At 38.6% G+C, this 21,195-nt stretch overlaps 1 protein-coding gene across 1 annotated transcript in view; it reads right to left on the reverse strand.

Moving 5' to 3' along the window:
- The window catches only part of TMEM244 (transmembrane protein 244), a 78,345-nt gene extending 57,547 nt beyond the window's left edge, over positions 1–20,798 (reverse strand). Inside the window, exon 1 of the mRNA XM_029943225.1 lies at positions 20,604–20,798. Within this exon, the coding sequence (XP_029799085.1) occupies positions 20,604–20,798 (195 nt within the window). The remainder of the gene's footprint in view (positions 1–20,603) is intronic.
- Positions 20,799–21,195: the final 397 nt, after the last annotated feature.

The raw sequence follows: 21,195 nt of genomic DNA on the forward strand, positions 1-21,195 counted from the left end.
AGATACTAAAAAGAATAAAGAAGGGTGCCTGAGTGGCTCAGTCAGTTAAGCATCTGACTTCGGCTCGAGTCATGATTTCATGGCTCTTGAGTTCAAGCCCCACATTGGGCTCTGTGCTGATGGCTCAGAACCTGGAGCTTGCTTCAGATTCTGTGTCTCCTCTCTCTGACCCTCCCCCACTCTCACTCTGTCTCTTTCTCTCTCAAAAATAAGTGAGCATTAAATTTTTTTGAAGAATAAAAAATATAGATAAATATGTAAGTCCATATGAACATTGACAGTATGAAATAATAATGATAATAGTAATAGTGGAATTTTTAAAAGGTAAAAGTATAAAACAATGATAACTAAAATATGTGAATCAGGATGGCATGAACTGAGAATGTTCTAAAGATTGTGGATTGTCTGAAAGGAAGGTAAAAGCAGTGATTACCTTTTTTGTTGATTTTAAGTATACAGTTTAAAATTTCTGAGCAACCACTAAAGAAAGAGAAAAAGAGTGAATACATTTCAAACAAGTAATTTAAAAGCGTGTGGCTTAGACACACATGCTTTCACACAACCAATCCCAAAGCCAACAGGAAAAAGAAAAAATAAATAGAAAGAGGTGGGGTGGCAGGCGTGTCTGGATAGCTCAGTCGGTTAAGTTTGGGATCTTGATTTTGGCTCAGGTCAAGGTCTCATGGTTTGTGTTTTCGAGCCTCGTGTGGGGCTCTGTCCTGACAGTGCCAAGCCTGCCTGGGATTCCACCTCTCTCTCTGTCTCTCCCCTATTGGCTTGTGGTCTCTCTGTCTCTCTCAAAATAAATAAATAAACTTTAAAAAAAAGTTTAGGTGAGACAAAGAGAAAGTACAAAATAAGATGCTAAGTTTACATGAGGCATATCAGCAGTGATTATATTAAACATAACTGGATGAAATGAGCCAAGGATAAAGATTGTCAGAAAAATAAATACAACTGCATGATGTTTATAATGAACATGACTCAAATATATATACACAAAAGATTGAAAAAGAAGAGATTCAAAAAGGAAATACCATGGAAGCACTTATACTATAAATTTTAAGGCAAAATGCATTATTGGAGAAAAGATGATTACTTCATATTTATTATGGAGTTTCACTTGCCAGGATGATATAACAATTTGTATCTGTCTTCAACTTATGATAGAACTTCAGACTCCATTATTCAAAACAAAAATTAAATAAAATACAAAGAGAAATTGATAATTATAGTGCATGGTTTTAATTAACTTCTTGGCAACTGATAAAACAAACTAATAAGATTTTATAAGATTTGAAAAATAAGATTAGTAAAATTGACCTAAGGGACAAATTCAACTACTTAAATACAAGTCTTTTTAAGCACAAATGAATCATTTTCAAAAACTAATCATATATGGAGACATAAACAAATTTCATCACATTTTAAAGGACTGAAATAATAGAAAGCATATTTTCTGATCACATGCAGTTAAACTAGACATCATTTTTTAAAAAGTATATGTAAAATATTCCCATGCTTATAAATTAAGAAATATACTTGAAACTATGAATCACTTGTAACTAACTCTTGTAAAATGTAATTAAGGTGGCTCAGTTCGTTAAGTGTCCTACTTCTGCTCAGGTCATGATCTCATGGTTTATGAGTTTGGGCCCCGTGTCAGGCTTTGTGCTGACAGCTCAGAGGGGGGAGCCTGCTTCAGGTTCTGTGTCTCCTATCTCAGCCTCTCCCCTGCTCACACTCTGTCTGTCTCTCTTTCTCTCTCTCTCAAAAATGAATATTTAAAAAAATTTTAAGTTGTTCTTAGAAGAAAATTTACAATCTTAAGTATGTATATTAGAAAAAAAGGGGGCTGAAATGTAATGATCTAATCATCTTACAAGATGTTAGATACAATCCAGCACAATAAATTCAAAAAATTAAGGACAAATATAATAAAGATAAGAATAGAAATTAACTAAATAGAAAACATAAAGTAAAGAGGACCAATTTAAAAAAAATCTGATTCTTCAAAAAGTTTAAACAGTCAAAACTCTGGTACTGCTGAATGTGAATGTGAATGTGTATGTGTTCATGCATGTATGTGTGTGTGTGTGTGTGTGTGTGTGCGACTGTGTGTGAGAGAGAGAGAGAGACACACACAGAGAGAGAAAGAGAGGGAAAGAGAGAGAGAAAGAATTAAGAAATTATTACTATCAGGAATGAAGAGGGAAACATTACTAGATGAATTAAAATGTTAATGAGAAAATATTATAAACAGATTATGCCATTTTAGACAAATGCATCTTACTAAAATTGACTAGAGAAGAAATAGAAAAATTAGGTAGTTCTTACCTACAGTTCTTCTGACAAATGTGAATCAGTAAAGACCTCTCTAAATACACACACACACACACAAATCCCCAGATGCATATGACTTTTATTATGAGTTCTTTCAAATGTTCAAAGAAGAAATTATTTTAATCTTACACATAGTTTTTTTAATGTTTTATTAATTTTTGATACAGGAGAGACAGTGCATGAGAGGGGGAGGGTCAGAGAGAGAAGGAGACACAGAACTGGAAGCAGGCTCCAGGCTCTGAGCTAGCTGCCAGCACAGAGCCTGACGCGGGGCTCGAACCCACGAATGTGAGATCTGACCTGAGCCGAAGTCGGAGGCTTAACCGACTGAGCCACCCAGGCACCCCACACATAGTTTTACATATGAAAAAGATTCCCCAAATCAGTTTAGTAGGCTTATATAAACTTCATATAAAAGCCTGACCAGCACACTACCAGAAAGGAAAATTAAAGGCCAACTTAACTCATGAATATAGTTCGAAAAATCTTTAAAAAGATAATAGATCATAAATAAGTGAAGTTTAGCCTATAAGAGTTATATTTATTTAGCACTAGGAAATAAATACAATTTATCAGAAATAACAGATTGAAGAATAATCAAATGAGTATTTTAATAGATTAACAAATATTTAATTATATTCAGCATTCAATTACATATATATATATAACACTTGACAAACTATTAATGAAAGTAAAATTCATTAATACAGTATAAGGTATCAACCAAACCCTACAAGAAATATTTCTAATGATGAAATTTTAATATCTTTCTCTTTGAAATTGGGAATCAGATGAGAATGCCTGCTAGTATAACATCTATTTAACATCTTACTGGAGATTTTAACCAGTACAAGTAGACAAAAATGAAGATAATATATAAGCATTAGAAAGAACTAGCAATAGTATCATTATTTTCAGACAATATAGTTCAGTAAACAGAAAGCCTAGATATAATTTATTAAAATTAATAAGAGAACGTAACAAGATTGATGAAGACAAACTAAATATACAAAACTGTATGTTCTATAACTACATATCTGCAATAATCCTATTAAAGTGAAATTAAAAGATATAATTTAAATAACACAAAAATGTAAGAATTTAGAAGAAAATATGTTAAAAGATGTATACACTCTCCTCAGGAAACTTGTAGAATATTATTGAACTCAGTTGCTCATTTGAAGGTTCACTTTCTGGTTGCAGTTTCAACAATTTTGAACACAAGATGAAAAAATGAGGTCATTTAAAAAAAGGAATCTTTGAGTCCATGCTGATAGCAGTAATATTTAAAAATAAGGGGGAGAATTCTTTACAAAAGAATGCCACCTAACATTTTTTAAGTGATAGAATTTGAAATCACTCTTTTGTAACTTCCATAGTAATAAGTGATCATCAGTGGATGCCGGCCGGCATCACTAGATGAAAGATTACCAGGGAACAGGATGTGCATACAATTTTATAATGTCATCCAGTAGGTTATTTATTAATTTCAAAGGAAAAAGTTACCTTTTCAAAGGTAAAATCTGGCAGACATCACCTTAATGAAGAGATCAAACTTGACATCTACAATAATGAGACACTGAATCAAGTGTGTTCTGAGGTGAACACTGAGGAGGGAACATCACCTCTCCTACAGTCTTCCTGCCAAAATCCTTAACCTAATTATGAAGAAACAATAACCTACCTACACGAAGGATTTATAAAAAGTTGGGCCAGGTTCTTCAAAAGGTCAAATTCAAAAATGTCAGTGTCATGAAAGAGGAGGAGGCAGACAATGGCGATGATGATTGGGGAACTATTTTAAATTTATGAGACTAAGGATACATGACAACTAAACATGTTGCATGATCCTGGATTGTTTCTGGGTTTTTCAAAAAATACCCAGACATATAGAGTATACAGTTCTGGGCTTGACCAGGGAAGCAGAACCATTATGAGTGAATTATTATGGAATTAGATCTTATGCAATTATGGGTGATGAAGTGGTCTAAGCAGGGCAGGGCCTCTGTGTCTAGTGTAAGCCAAAAACTGTTTTTTGTTTTTTGTTTTTTTTTTATTTTTTTAATATTTTTTTTAACATTTTATTTATTTTTGAGAGAGAAAGACACGAGCATGAGCAGAGGAGGGCCAGAGAGAGAGGGAGACACAGAATCAGAAGCAGGCTACAGGCTCTGAGCTGTCAGCACAGAGCCCGACACGGGGCTTGAACCCATGAACTGTGAGATTATGACCTGAGCTGGGCAGTCACGTAACTGACTGAGCCACCCAGGCGCCCAGCCAAAAATTTTTTTAGGTCAGCCAGTCTAGCCGTCAGGAAAGAAAGATGCATGTGGACGACAGCAAAGACAAACCAGAATCTGAGTGTGTTTCTCACCACCTGCAACCTCAGAGTAGTGGGTGACTTACAAGAGAAGTTAGCCACTTCACCACAGAGCTGCACATGCACTTGGAAAAACTGAAGGAGGAGATCTGGCAGCGGCTGGAGGGGCGACGGGTTTAGGTGTTGTCCTACACACAGTGAGCTAGTGCAGCAGTGATGATGGGTGTGAATTGCCTTAGTGCCTGGTGCCCAACACTGACCTTCAGAGAGATACAAAATGGCTGCAGCTTCACATCTATCTTCTAAATCTCCTGCAAGTTTCTCTTAGAAGCAATGCTAAAGCAGAACCACACAGAAAAGGGAATTCTGAGAAATGAAGTTCCGTCCTAGTTAAAGTCTGCAACGCTACCACAGTTTACTCTTTGCCAAGATGGCATCCATACATACCTCCTTTGGTCATGGTTACCTTACAAATAAAACCATGCTTCTGCCTAACCTAATGTAAATATTCCCTATGCAACAAAAAGACATGTGGACTCTTTCCCCAAAAGGTAATGTAAAGCCCTTTTTCCACCTTTTGGTGATACCTCTTCCAGCTAAACCTCATTCTACCTTTGATATCTTATAATTTAATACTGAAATGCAAGGTTAATTACTATCAACACATTTTATTTTAGATGCTAGAGGAATGGTAAAGGGGGAAAAATTAAAGCAAGGAAGACTTACTTAAATCTATTACAGTCCTTGTTTCTGCAACTGATCATATGGTCATAGCAGATGTGTGTAACTACCTCCTTCCAGTCCCCATTCTCTCTTCTTTCTGCCCTCACCAAGCACTTCATGGTTCCTCGCCTGGTAGGTGACTCAAACCTTCATTTCTAAAGGGTTTGACCCATTAGAACTCCTGCCTGTGTTGGCCTAATGTAGTTTTCCATTGACTTGATCACTGGATATGGGAATACTCAGAGGCACCCTTTGAAGATCTCCTACATCCAAGACATACTTGTTCCAACCCCTCGTGGTATAATAGTAATCCTTGATAGTGAAGATCAGTCACCACAGCCATTCAGTAATCCAAAACTCTAAAATTAATTTGTGTCCTCTGCATTAGTGGCACAAAGATATCAGCAGAAAGAATATTGATCAATCATCATGGGTGGAGGCATTAAGGAGTGAGAGGAGACAAAGAGAATGAAAATAGTGGATATAGAAAACATGTTTTATTAAAAAGTTAAATGGGAAGGAGCAAAAGGAGACAGACATAGCTATAGAGATGTGAGATGAAGGGAAATTGGAATGTATGTTTATGTCTGTGTAGATGTTTCTAAGTGGGGACTCTTGGTATCTCTCCCAGCTCAGTAAGTTCAGAGCCAGGCACTATTTATTCAAACCAGAAGCTTAAGACTAATTCAAATGTACTTCCTTTCTTTTACCCCTTATAGACAATCTATCAGTCCGCCCTGATGTCTGCCCCTCCAAAATAAACCCAAATACAATCACATTTTATTACTTCCACTTACCATTCTTCATGTGGACTAATGTAATAGCTTCCTAACTTGTTTCCTTGCTTCCATTCTTGCTGCTCTTCTCCCCATCCTTCATGCCCTCCCCACGGTCCATTCTCCACAGAGGAGAGAGATCTTTTAGGATCTAAATCAGAACATGTCTCTATAATACAGTATGTCTCCTAGTAGCTTTGCTTTGTTTACCTACCATGGCCTACAAAGCATTCCTTGATCTGGCCCCTGTCTACCTTATCAACAGTAAATTCTACTTTTGTACTCCAGCTAGCACCTTTTTCTCTGGTCCTTAAACATATAAAACTTAACCCACCCTCCTCAGTCTTTGCACTTGCCCTTCACTCTGCCTGGAATGTTTTTCCCCCTATGGCTCCTTACATGGCTCTTTTTTATCATCTAGTATCAGCTCAAATGACCTTCTCCAAGACATGCCCTCTTCCCATCTAAAGCATCATTTCACTCCTGATGCATCATCTGTTGCCTTCCTAACACCTACCACCATCTAAAATCACCTTATATGTATTGTTTTATTATTTGTTCATTTTCTTTCTCTCTTCCACTGTATGATAAACTCCCCAAAATCTAAGACCCCGCTTGTCTTTTTCATGTTCTATCTCTAGAGCTAAGAAGAGTGGCTGGCACATAATAGGTACTAAGTGATTATTTTTTCAGTACAAGTGAATGAATACTTTCCAAAGAAAATAAAAGATAGATGATACTATAGAGAGAATAATTTATATTATCAGGTGTTATACTAGTTGTTCTTCCTCAGATGCATTGTCCAATCTTCCTGGCACTGCTCTGTGTCTTGGGAAGCTGACACTTGTGGGACTTCTACATGCAGGTCCCTTCCTGGTTGGTTTCTGGTTGAGTTGGGTCAGTGGGGAGCACTGGCAAGAGATTGGAGAATATGAGGGGCCAGAGTATTCCCTCTCTATTTCATGGTTGCTTCAGGGCCACATCCTTGACAAGAACTGAATTTTCCTAAGATGGTAGTTCATCCCCTACTCAACCACAATGACTACAACACTCACTGAGCTCCAGGAACACTATTTCCACTTCTTGTTCCACACTCTACCGTATCTTCTATCTCTTAACCCCGGTAAAATTTATCTAAGTGGTCTCATTAAAAATCTCTTCATTAGAACCTTTTGGAACATGCTGGATTTCTTCTGCCTGCCCTTCAAGACCACTCTCCACCTTTTCCCACCATGTTTTGTGCCCCAGAAAGTTGAACCATATAGACTTTTCCAAAGGGATCTCTTTGGAGTCCTTTGGAGTCTTTGACCAAAGGCGTCCAGTTAAGTTCAGCTAAAGAGAGATATCAGCAGCAAATCAAATGTGGGAGAGAAAGGAAGCCAGGGTATTTATAATCTCCCTCTAGCTGTCAAAATGAAGGCCTTCCCCTCTACCACCACCCCCCAAAAGAACTTTATTCCTTCAGAAGGTTCATTCTTACACCCAGAATGTACGTTCTCTCTTGTCTCTTGAGACTTAGAGGTGTGGAAGGCTCTGTGCTGCTACAAGTTGCAGGGTGTTATTCTGTTCCTCCTTGTTTTTCCTAAACCTTGCCCACATCTTTGCATATAGTCCCTTTATTAAACTCTCTTCAAATTACTCAATTTAATAGTGCCATATGTTACCTGCCAGGACTCTGACTGGTAAATGATGAGAGGCTCCCCCATGACCACATCAGATGATGCCTCTCCTGTTGAGCTGTCTATGCATATTAACTTACTCAGTAGAAAGCACTGTGCTTGTTATTCTCATTCTTTTCTCTCTTGCTAAGCAATAGTGACTGGGTCAAACGCAAGGAACACATACCTGTGGGCAGAAGGGAGAGATAGGGCAGCTTTGACTCGCATGGGATGTCTCCTAATGCAGGTTCTGGTCTTTCAATAGCCACTGATCTCTGTAGAACTCTGTGTGACAGCTTGGTGCTCTACCTGCTGGGCTGTGCTGAAGGCAGGGTTCAAGGTTGTTGTAGCCCACAGGTCTGTGTTGGAGGGCCATTTCCTGTTGTTATACTGAAAATCCTCCTTTCTTATCTATAACAGCTTAAGGTTCATGCTGAATATAGTCATCGGTTAAAGAAGGAGGCCATTCGGTGTAGTGGTGGGACCATGGGAGCCAGAGACACCTGGGTGTAAGCCCTGCCTCTCGCCACAATATGCTAACAACAGCTTCTTACCAGGACTAATGCCACCGCTGCTGAAACAGAAGGACAGCCACTCTGTGACAGGTAGGTCACAGCTACCTTATATTCAGGAATATCTTCTCTCTTTTGGGGTTTCCTTTGGGCTGTATCTGTTCTGCTATAATAATGGGAGGGGTTTTATAGGTCAGTGTGAATTTGGGGCCAGGGGGCTGGGAGAGAAAACAGCTTCCAGGTAGAATATTCTTTGAAAATGTATCCTCCTATTGGCAGAAATCACTGACTGCTTGTCACTCGTGTGTAACCCTGTGGAACAACATCTTCTGCCTGAAGCAACCCAAGTCATAGCCAATTAACATTCATACACACGATCCAAGGGCTATATTTAGGCAGAGACTCGGGGTGTTATAGAATGTATGTCACATATGGGCCTTTTTAATGTATAGTTTTCCACATTAAAAAAGATGTCACAAGTGCAGTGGATCGTGGATAACATTCCAGAACAGAGCCCACAGAGCTAAACACAGCTAGCAACTAAAAGGCTGCATAGGCCATCAGTAGAGTCCATGTGACCTGTTTCAGTTCTCGCCTGAACTCTGACTCTGCCTGTTGTAAGCCAAGGTTCAAAAAAAGAAGTCTTTCCCTCTGATCAGCTTTTGGCACTACTGGAACTTTTTGTGTATCAGTGTCTGTTTGGGTGTCCCCTAACCAGAAGACTGGTCCAGGAAGGGGCAGCTACTTGACGAACCTGGCAGGGACCCAGCCTCCTACATTTCTGTCCTGCCATGCTTAAGCTTTTAACTTCAATAAACACAATTGCAAAATGACTGCTATGATCAGGCAACCTACCTGCATTCCCGGCAGGAAGGAGGAAGGGGCAGAAGGCCAAAAGAGCAGACCACCTGCAGCCCCCAAGTGGTTTCTGACTATGCTTCATTGGCTAGAACTGTGTCATGTGGCCAGCCCTAGCTGCAAAGGAATCTAGGAAGAAGTTATTTGTAACAGAGGACGTGGCTATCATGACGTGACTGGGGTTCATAATTAAGCTGCTAAAAACCAGAAGAGACTGGAAAGGCAACTAGCAGTGTCTGACACATGGAAGCAATTTTCATTTTCCTCATTATATATTTCCTTCCATCTCCTCATGTAGTCACGGTCTTCCCCTAGATGCACATCTTACGTACCCAAAGCTGGAGGATTTACTCTAGGTAAATGCAGGGTATTTGTGCGTTGGGAAAGCGTGGGGCTAGACTCTCAATTCTAATCTGAATCAAGGTAGTTTATTATTTCTGGCCATTTATTTTATTTATTTCTTCCCTCAGCCAAGTGTATTTTATTATCTTTACTGTCATAAAATTACAAAATCTAAACAAAAATATTTAGGAAAACAAAAGGATAATCGCTAATAGTTCTGCTACTCAAATTCCTCCACTGTTAACATGCTTCTATATTTCTTACTGTTATTTTACCAGAGACTTTTTTTTAATCAAAGTATCCACCGAATTTTATGTTGCAGTTTTACAATGAACAAATCATAGGCATTCTTCTATGTTATTACAACAAGAATGTCATTATATCATAAATTATATATGTAGTCATAAATATATGACTAAATGTTAAACACCTATGCATTTAATCCTATAAGAGTGTTCATATAATATTGAAATAATAGCCAGGGGCACCTGTGTGGCTCAGTCGCTTGAGCGTCCAACTTCTGCTCAGGTCATGATCTCACAGTTCATGAGTTCAAGCCCTGCGTCGGCCTTGCTGCTGTCAGTGTGGAGCCCACTTTGGATCCTATGTCTCCTTCTCTTTCTGCCCCTCCCCTGCTCGGGCTATCTCAAAACTAAACCTTTAAAAAAAAAGAAAAGAAATAATAGACACCACTTAGTGAGCATTGAGCTCCCCTGAGGCATGGTTTGAGCACACTTGCGAATACATTCCCTCATTTATTCCTCACAACCCCCCTGTGTACAAGGTATTATTATCATTCCCATGAACAAATAAGGCAACTGAGGCTCAGATATGGCTGAGTAACCTTTATAAAAGCCCACAGCTTTTATGAAGCTGGTGTTCATTTCATTTTTGAAATAATGATGTGTATTTGTGATAATGCAACATCAATGCAAAGTTTATCTCCAGTTCTAACATCTTTGTATTTCCCTCCCTTACCTTTCTTTAATTTTTTAATTTTAATTTTATTTTACATTTTTAATAGTTTATTGTCAAAATGGTTTCCATATAACACCCAGTGTTTCTCCCCACAAGTGCCCCCCTCCATGACCATCACCCTCTTCCCTTCCCTCTCCCCTTCCCTTCAGCCCTCAGTTCCTTTTCAGTATTCAATAGTCTCTCATGATTTGCGTCCCTCTCCCCAACTCTCTTTCCCTCTTCTCCTCCCTATGGTCCTCTGTTAGGTCCCTTACCTTTTTTATAGTAATCTTATTTTGAAGTAGGATTCATAATTCCACTGGAGAAGTATTTTTGTGAGGCAAAACATGTCCATGTGGTCACATATAAAATGATGACTTGAAAATTATCCTGTAAAGTTACTGAATTATGTCTGTTTCATCCAACTAGACCATCTATTGTAATCAAATTGCTACATTACTCTGATGCATAAAAAGCTTTTTTAAAAAAGCCTATTTATTTGGCAATTCTCTATATCTTGGCTTAATCATGTCATTTTCCTGTTCTATTTTATAGTATTTATTAAAATAATGATTAGTCATACCAAGGTTCAACTTGTTTTACCATCTCTTTTTAAGACATAACACAAATCTATTTGGAGAATGGAGGGTTTGATGATTACCACTCTTTTCAAAAAATGCAGAGTTAAAAAAATGAGAACGTCGACAAGGTCAGTGTTGCTTAGGACAGTCTAAGATTCATAATGCCATAAAATGGCAAATTACTAAATGATCATCATAGGAATATATCAGTACATTACTTTAATGTTTTTATTCATCTTTTTTCTTGTAACAAAAAAGCTCATCTAAGAAGATACCTCAATGTTCTTTTTTATAATTTTTTAAAATGTTTTCTTATGTTTTTATTTTATTTTGAGAGAGAGAGACAGAGAATGAGCGGGGGGAGGGGGGAGAGGCAAAGAGAGAGGGAGACACTGAGACTGAAGCAGGCTCCAGGCTCTGAGCTGTCAGCACAGAACCTGATGTGGGGCTTGAACCCCTGGACTGTGAGATCATGTCCTGAGCCGAAGTCAGACGTTCAAACAACTGAGCCACCTAGGCGCCCTTCAGTGTTCTTATTCAATGTCATTAAACTAGAATGGATTATGGCACTCCTCTTGATCTTCTGTTTAACTAAAACAATGAAACTAAAAATTTATTTAGTGTTTTACTTTTAATAGATAATACATTCAAATTATTTTTTTTTAAACTAAGGAAAATAAGGCTTAAAGAAGTATACATTGAGAAGATTTACTACCACCTTGTCACTATCTACCTCACTCTCAACACCCCTACGGTTAGCAACTTGTATTAATTGTTGCTATTATTTCCTCTGTTTTTTGTTTTGAATTTTTTTTAAACATTTATTTGTTTTTGAGAGACAGAGCATGAGCAGGGGAGGGGCAAAGAGAGGGAGGCACACAATCCAGAGAAGGCTCCAGGCTCTGAGTTGTCAGCACAGAGCCCGATGCAGAGCTCAAAACCACAAACCATGAAATCATGACCTGAGCTGAAGTTGTATGTTAAACTGGCTCAGCCACCCAGGAGCCCCTACTTCCTCTGTTTCTGGTATAAACTGTGGCATATCAGTTATCCTCTTTTGCACCTTGAATTTCTCACTTAACAATATCTCCTGGAGATCTTTCCTTACCAGTGCATCTCATGCTTTCTCATTGTTTTTTTTTTTTTTTTTACAGCTACCTAATATTCCATCATGTGCATGTACCATAGTCTATTTAACCACACCTCTGCTGATAGGTACTTGGAATGCTTCCCATCTTTTGCTTTGACAAACAAAGCAATAGTGAATAACCTTGGACATAAATCATTTTGATGTGTGCAAATCTGTCAGTAAGATACATTTCCAGAAGTAAGATTGCTGGGTCAAAGAGTAAACACATTTGTAACTATTAAAAATATTGCCAAAATGTCCTTCATGGGAGTCATATCTTTGTGTCCTCCAGTGAGCGGTGTATGAGACTACTTACTGCCCATTAGCCTTGGAAGCAGAATGTTGCTCAACTTTTGATTATTGCCAAGATGATAATTGAAAAAGTGATACTAGTTACTAGAGTCTGATTTTATTGAATTCACAGAAAAAAATGTGCTATTTTGAGACATGCAGAAGAGGTTTATTGTTGGGTTGTTGTTGTTTTCTAAGTGTAATCTGTGTCTTTGCCACACAGAGTCCTCAGGTCTCCTATCACGAAGTCAGGGCTATACATGGAGCTGTGTTAACGCAGGTTCCCCGGATTGTATTGTTAGCTCTTTAGTATGAGGTAATATGTGTTGTGGAATGAGCCCTTAAACTTGGGCCAGGAGGGAGATGTAGGAGCAAAGAGTCAAGCCCTGGATTTGCCAATAACTGATTGTGTGTTTTGGGCCAATCATTGAATCACTAGGACTTGAATAGCCACATATGGTAGGAGTGTCAGTAAGAAGAATAACAGAAAAGGAGAGAAGCAAAGTTTTGGAGGTTTTAAAATAGTTTTTATTTAAATTCCAGTGAGTTAACTTAGTGTAATATTAGCTTCATATGTAATATAGTGATTCAACACTTTCATATGACCCCTGGTGCTCATCATCAGTGCATTCCTTAACCCCCATTCCCTGCTACCTCTCCTCTGGTAACCATCAGGGTCTTCTCTATAGTCCAAAGTCTGTAGGGATCTTGGCTAGCTCAGTCAGTATAGCATGGACTCTTGATCTCAGGGTTATGAGTTCAAGCCCCACACAGGAGGTAGAGATGAAGAAGGAGGAGGAAGAGGAGGAGGAGGAGGAGGAGAAGGAGAAAGAAAGAAAGAAAAAGTCTACTTCTTGGTTTGCCCCCCCCTTTATTTTCTCCTTTGTTCATATGTTTTGAGAGAAAAACAAAGGCTTGATGATTGTTGCTGAGGAAGGAGCAGTATGGGAAAAGATATCAATTTGAGACAGCAGAAATATCCTGCTGATGATCTGTTGGAATGAAATAGACATATTCTAAAGTCCATTTGGGCTCCAGTGTGGTGAGATGCTCAAATGAACTCATGGGATACCAAATTCTGCCTATAATGAGGCCAAGATGTTTTGAAGTTAAAAAGGGGCTGGTGTTTGTAACACTTAACTTCAAAACCTATGATTGGATACAAATGAAATTTATTTTATTTTACAGATCATGCATATTTGATGACCATAATTTCAGTTAAATTTAAATTCCAAGACAGTTGGCTTAAAATTGCATGTTAGAATTCTGGCAATTGATAGTTATTAAATAATGATTCCTTGATTGTCAAATATTTAACTAATAATCTATGAGACCCATTTCTGAAACATTTAGCTGAATATAGAGAATAATGCTATTTTATTTGAAGCTTTATTTGCATATTGGTATATATTTGTATAGAATAATTTTGGAGAGACTATACTCTAAAAAGCATATAGCCTTCCAAACCCACTCTATCTAGGTTGTAGAATTACAGGTAATTCTATTTTTGCTTATATGCATTTCTATAATATTTCTATGATGAGTTTTTATAATCTTTGACAATAATTTTCTGTAATCAAGAAAAAAATGCTTTTGAGGTTAAAAATGGAGCCGGGGGAGACTTTTATTGTTAAAACTTGACTCAAAGAAGCTTTCATATCTAGTCAATGCTCTTAAACCAATCAAAGGCATTTTAGATGAAGTAGAGTAACAATTGCTAAGTGCTTTTTTCCTTTATTAGGGAGCTAGCCGAACACTTTCTGCAGTATCATTCTGTCCTTGTTTTACATTTTTTATTTGAAACAAAATAGAAGAAATCATAGAGCTTGAAGGTGAAAAAGCCTCTCTGTATGCCTATTAGGTATGTAAACATAATTTTTCAACCACTTTGTTTTATGCCTCTCATGATTTCCAACAGATATAATAGGTCTTAGTTCCATTTTCTATTCTATTCTAATGGTTATTTTCACAGGACACTGTTCACAGTATCTTTTTAACTGGTCTCTGGGCAATCCATATGACATACAGCCAGATTAATATATTCCTGAAACACCACTTACATTATGTAACATTCCTGCTCAAAAATCTTCAATACTTTCTGTTATTTATAGTCATGATTTTCAAGCGTTTAAACAGGAGAAGACTTTTTCCCCAAAGGAAACTTTATGTGGAATCCCCATGTAAAAAAAAAAACAGTGAAACTAGTCTTTTATGAGAACATATGATAAAGTAAATTAATAAAAACCATGAGGCTATTTTGATGCACACAAAAAGAAAGGGAATTGAATATTACTGTTTACACTGGAAGTCTTCAGCTTTCAAAATATTCCTGTGTCTTATTTTGGTTTCATAGATCTGAGAAAAATCCCAATTAATAAAAGTCTTTTTAAGAGCCGAGTTTACAATCACAATGAATCACAAATTGCATCAAAAGTTTATTCCAAAACAGTGTGGAGGTTCCTCAAAAAACTATCCATAGAACTCCCTTATGCACTCCTTATAGCACTGCTAGGGATTTACCCAAGGGATACAGAAGTGCCGATGCATAGGAGCACATGTACCCCAATGTTCATAGCAGCAATGTCAACAATAGCCGAAACATGGAAAGAGCCTAAATGTCCATCACCTGATGAGTGGATCAAGAAGAGGTGGTATATATACACAATGGAGTACTACATGGCAATGAGAAAGAATGATATATGGCCATTTGTAGGAAAGTGGATGGACCTTGAGGGTGTCATGCTGAGCGAAGTAAGCCAGGCAGAGAAAGACAGAAACCATATGTTTGCACTCATAGTTCTAACAGGAAAACAGGAGAAACCTAATGGAGAACCAGGGGGAGCAGAGGAGGGAGAGAGAGTTGGGGAGAGAGAGGGATGCAAAACTTGAGAGACTATTGAATGCTGAAAATGAACTGAGAGTTGAAGGGGAAGGGGGAGGGGGGAAAAGAGGTGGTGGTGATGAAGAAGGGCACTTGTGGGGAAGAGCACTGGGTGTTGTATGGAAACTAATTTGACAAGAAACTGCTTTAAAAAATGACAAGAAAAAAAGTTCATTCCATGCTTTGCAATGTAAGCTAATGCGTTAGTGGCAGTCACTGGATTGAAAGTGATATATCACCCATTTGAGAGTGTGTGGGGGGGGAGGGGTGTCTTGCTTGTCTGTTTCCTTATTTTTTTCAACTACAGGACTCGAAATTCAGAAAACATATTTATAAAAAATTTTTAATTTTAACATTTATTTATTTTTGAGAGAGAGAGAGAGTGTGTGTGTGTTCATGAGCTAGAGAGAGGCAGAGAGAGACACACAGAATCTAAAGCAGGCTCCAGGCTCTGAACTGACCGTACAAAGCCCGACACGGGGCTCAAACTCATGGACTGTGAAATCATGATCTGAACTGAAGTCAGATGCTTAACTGACTGAGCCACCCAGGCGCCCCAGAAAATATAGTTCTAAAATACTGGAGATCATATTTGCTGTAAAATTTTTTTAGTTCATGGTAGGACTTATACCAAATGAGAGTCGATTGGTTCTTTGCAGCTTGGAAGTAGGCCATTTTCCCCATCTTTGGTCCCATGCACACTGTCGCACATCATTTTCTAACCCACCGAAAAGACCAGTTTTGTCTACTCTGACACTCCGCTGAGGTGGAATACTTTCTCCCTTGTTGGCATCTGCAAATGTAGGGGATGATCCTGGTGGGGTTCACACTCTCCCCACTTTGATATCGCGCAGACTTCAGTGCGGCCTTGCTCCTCTGGACATATATCTTTCTTCTATTACAAGTTGCAAGACCATCGTTTTTACTATGCTTACTTGGCCTTCGGATTTGCAAACTCTGGCAGTTGTCTCCTGGTCAGATGTTAGAATAACAGATAGAAGGCTCTGAGATTGCTCCTTTCGCTTCGCATATGTTTTATAAATGTGTCATTTTTATGCTTTGCCTGCTAATTATTGCCAATCACAGAAGCAAAGCACTTTTCCTATGTTACATGATTAGCTTTTACTTCCTCATTATTGACTCCCCCCCTGTTTAAAGTGTATTATGTTTTGGGGAGAGAAGGAGCACACGTCTGAGTTGTGGAGGGGCAGAGAGTAGAGGGGGACAGATTTGAAGCAGGCTCGCGATTGACAGCAGTGAGCCAATGCGGGGCTTGAACCTATGAACCGTGAGGCCGAAATCAGTTGCTTAACTTACTGAGCCACCCAGGTGCCCCCAGAATTGACCTTTTTCATGAATTATCCTATATACACAAATAATAAGTGTCTTTTTATATCACTTTCACTTTTTTAAATTATTTTTACTTTTTGTCATAAACACGCTGCCTTTTGTAACTGACACTTTTAACATATTAATTGCTTTTTTGTACTTCTTGGTCACAGTAGGGTAACTACTATTGGAAACATTTTAAAACTAAACACGCATTCAGCAAACACAGCAAACACACAAGGACAGTAAAGGCTAAAGTGAACAGCATAACTATTGACATCATCTGTTGGCAACAGGCAAAACTGACTTACTACAGCTCCAGAGAATAGCTCTGTGTGCACCTGTAGCAATGTGGAAATGGGAGGTTTGTAAGTTAAACTTTCCTAAGGAGTCAGAGGTTAACAAGTATACTTTGAAAAAGCAATTCAAATCAAGCATTGACAGAACATAATTATAGGTTAAACCACGAGTTAGCAAATTTATCCTATAAAGGACCAGATAATAAATATTTTAGACTGTGCAAGTATCAGGTTGCAGCACAAAAACTGCCACAGGCAATATATAAACAAATGGCTATAGCTCTGTTTCAATAAAGCTTTATTTACAAAAATAAGCAGTGGGCCAGATTTGGACCACAGGCTGTAGTTTGCCAAGCCCTGTGTAGAAGTATAAGCAATTCTAGTTTGTATTAGTCAGTGTATATTGAAAAATTTCAAAATCACTGTGATAGATTAAAGATGGCAGTAAATTCTTTGCTACTTCTTCCATTGAAAGTTAATTTTGGGGGAGGCACTGCTTTTTAGTGATTTCTTTGACCAACAGAATGTGCTTGAGGGTCATCCTGGGAATTCTGAGGCTGGGTCATAAGAAGCCTCCTGGGCCTCTTGGAATGCTCGTTTTCGGGAGGCCAGTTACCATGGAATAAAACGGACAACGCTGAGATTGCCAACTGACAACCCTGAGAAGTCCAAGCCATGGGTCAAGGCTCTGAAGGATGAGACACCACGTAGAGAGGGAGGGAAGTGCAAGAGCATGTGAATTAAGAAGCCATCTTAGAAGGGGATCTCTGGTTGAGTGTCTTTACCTCGTGCCAAATAGATGAGACAAGCCGCCCCGAACTGCAAATTCCAAATTGACTCAAATAAAGGCTGTCATTTCTTCTAAGCCATTATGTTTGGGGTGGTGTAGTGAGTTTTAGAATTTCAGGGCTCGTCAAGGAAAATAACCAAGAGCATTCGAGGACAATAGCAGCCACGAGCTTTATTTGGGTGGAGCTTTGACAAGTTGAAGGGGAAGTCCCTTATGGCATGAGACCTTCCAAGAGACAGCTGGGGTGGGGCCACCACCCAGAAGGGGAAGAGAACAAAGGCATTTTCAGGAGACAGGGGAATTGGAAAGCATTTAGGTGATACTTTTAGCTGTTCCAAAGGGCAGTAATAGCGTGAAGCATTGCAAAACGCCTGGCTTTGTCTTATACATGGTTGGAAGATATTTGGTATACCTTATGGGTTATGCAAAAGAGGTAGGTTCTCAGTGGCTAAAAATATGTTCATATGGGCTGTATTTTTAAAAATTTGATATGTAAAATTTGAGTCTGGCGCCAACAGGCTTTGAGCTAACAACAGAGAAGCAACAACAACAAAAGGGCCAATATGCAGGGCCATCTTTGGTTAATTTATACAACAGGTGGTTTATTATGTCATAGTAGATAAGTAAAACAATCATACAGCTACGCTACACTGCAATCTTTGCAGGTATCTGTATTTTGTTTGGATAATTAGATTCCACATTTCTTCAGCACACAGCAGATATCTCGAATGTTTTATATTCTACGCAGGATCCAACCCAACGCTTTGTAAACAGTTGCTAGGGAATAAATATTTCTTGAAGAATGCAAGTTTACAGATATTTCTATTGCAAAGTATCACCATCCTGATTGGGAAGCACAAAAGAAAAAGGCCTGTTGGCATGCAAAATGCAAATAATTCTGGAGTCAGTGAAAGAGAGCACGTTCTGCAAAGGTTTGAGAGGAAATGTGGAGTTTTTCTTTAGCCCTGTTGACCAGATCATATTCTTTGGAATCTATGTTTATTTTCTGACAGTTACACACACTTTGAAGGATACAATTAAAGTGCACTGATAAGCCAAATACTTTTTCTCATTGCCATTTGAAGTCTTAGTCATATTGGCTGGCTCAGTTGGGGGAGCATGTGACTCCTGATCCCTGGGTTGTGGGTTTGGGTCTCATGTTGGGTGCAGAGATCACTTTTTTTTAGAAAATAAAATGTTTAAAAATAAAAAGGAAAGCTCTGTGTTATAACTGACCTGCATTGGTGCTATAAAGATTAAATTTTTTTAATGCTTGAGAGAGAGAGAGACAGAGAGTGAGTAAGGGAGGGGCAGAGAGAGAGGGTGTCACAGAACTGACTGACACAGTAGCTTCTGAGCTGTCAGCATGGAGCCCAATGCGTGGCTCCAACCCACGAACTAGGAGATCATGACCTGAGCTGAAGTGGGACAGTCAACCAACTGAACCACCCAGGCGCCCCATTAAGATTTTAATTCCCAGAGATGTAGCTGCATCAGTTTTCTTAACTAGCAATATGCCACCCAATCTCATATCAATTTGATCAATGTGAGTCTAAAAAAATTAAAGGCAGAATATTTATTGAACTACTATTATGGACAGAGAACTATGTTAGGTACTTCAAGGGCCATCAGTGTGAATAAAACAAAAAACTTTCCTTCAAAGGGGTTACAGTCTATGAGCAGAGCTAGGACACCTGTGAAAATATGCGTATGCTAAGGAAGAATAAAATAACTGTCATAAGAGGAAAAGAAACACGGGGATTTAGCAGATAGAGAAATCAGAAATAAATTCAGGAATCAGGAAAGTCTGAAAGAAAATGCAAATTTTAGGATGCATTTCACAGGTAGATAACCTTCAAATAGCTAATTTGAATAAGGCTTTATTATTTTCTAACCAAGTATTACTTACAAATCTTGGGCACTTCTCTTTAAGAGTAATGCCTGGGAGAAAAGACTTATAAATATCTATGCCTCTTGAAATAATGAAGTATGTCACGATACTCATGGAAAATGAAGTACAATGTGAGTGGCTTCTGTAAGCAATGGAACACATGTATGTCCTAGAAAGTGGAACAGACCCACAATAATGTACTTTGACAATTATCCACATAGCAAAAATAGCACACATATGTGTATATATATATATATATATATATATAGAGAGAGAGAGAGAGAGAGAGAGAGAGAGAGAATATTTACACGTAGTGAAAGACAAAACTGCAGATATGACAATGGATGGCAATATTTTGTGCTTTATTTGCTAGACAATAGGGAAGAAGTTTCTGACCAAGGGAATGATGTGATTTTAATTGAGCTTTCTGAAGATGTGTTTGGTGGTGGCATGGAGGAAAATGGTCACATGGAGGTTTAGAGTCTTCAGGAGAATACCTTTGAGGTTATAATATTTTTGGTAAGGAGATGAAAGATCCTTCAACTAGGGTGCTGGCCACCAACACGGAATGTTGGTGATACTGTGAAAGATACTGTTTTAATGAGGACTTAGTGTTGCAAGCAGGGAAGAGACATTCAAGCTAGCTAAAACACAAGTGGGTGGGAGCATTTTAAGGCATAGGGGCCTTTGATGAGAATTCAAGGGAGCTATAATTCAGGTGGGCCTTCTAGCAATCAGAGCTGGAAACCCATATTTTGTCCCACAGCTGCTCACATGAGTAAGCAAAAGCCACATGCGTGGCTCACATGTGTGCCAAAGGCACACAGCATTGCCTCTATGTCTCTCTGCAGGCCTGCTCCCTTCTTCAGCTCTTCTGATCCTCTTTCTATAGTTGCCCAGAAGTTTCCAGTCCATAACTTTACCTGCGTGCTTGCCTCAGAGTTCTTTGGGTCCGACACAGCGATATGAGCCCTGAGCTGCGACTTCCTGACTAATTGTCGATAATCTCTAAGCTCTCCAATTCTAACATTCCTGAGAGTGACAGCTGGATTGGTCCTTTCTCCCCAGTTCGCTGGCCAATCTCTGGATGGGCTATGCTTGATGCAGATGGACCACATGTCTCCAAGCAGCTGAGGCCAGTGCCAGGGCAGTTTCAGAGAAGAGTAACAGGTACAAGATATGGAGCATGGATAGTATAGACCTGTCCCTTTCTTCAGAGATAGTGATGGATTGGGGGAGAAGAATCAGATGCCTCCAAATATATCTTACCATTTAGGGTTTATTGTCAGCTTGACAGCTGACTATATGGAAATTCAGAATTAGAGCCTAGATATCTGGATGAAAAGTGGTATCATTATCCAAATAAGGAAAGTGCGTGGAGCAGCCACTTTTGTAAGATATGGGGAGTTCGTTTATTGATCGTTAGAAAATGATGTCAAGATATTCTGTGTATTTTCTTGTAAATAAATAGAGAGAATTCCTGAGGCAAGACTAAATTATAAATGGATCTTCGGG

The sequence above is a fragment of the Suricata suricatta genome, chromosome 7, assembly GCF_006229205.1.
Source record: "Suricata suricatta isolate VVHF042 chromosome 7, meerkat_22Aug2017_6uvM2_HiC, whole genome shotgun sequence".
Lineage (NCBI taxonomy): Eukaryota > Metazoa > Chordata > Mammalia > Carnivora > Herpestidae > Suricata > Suricata suricatta.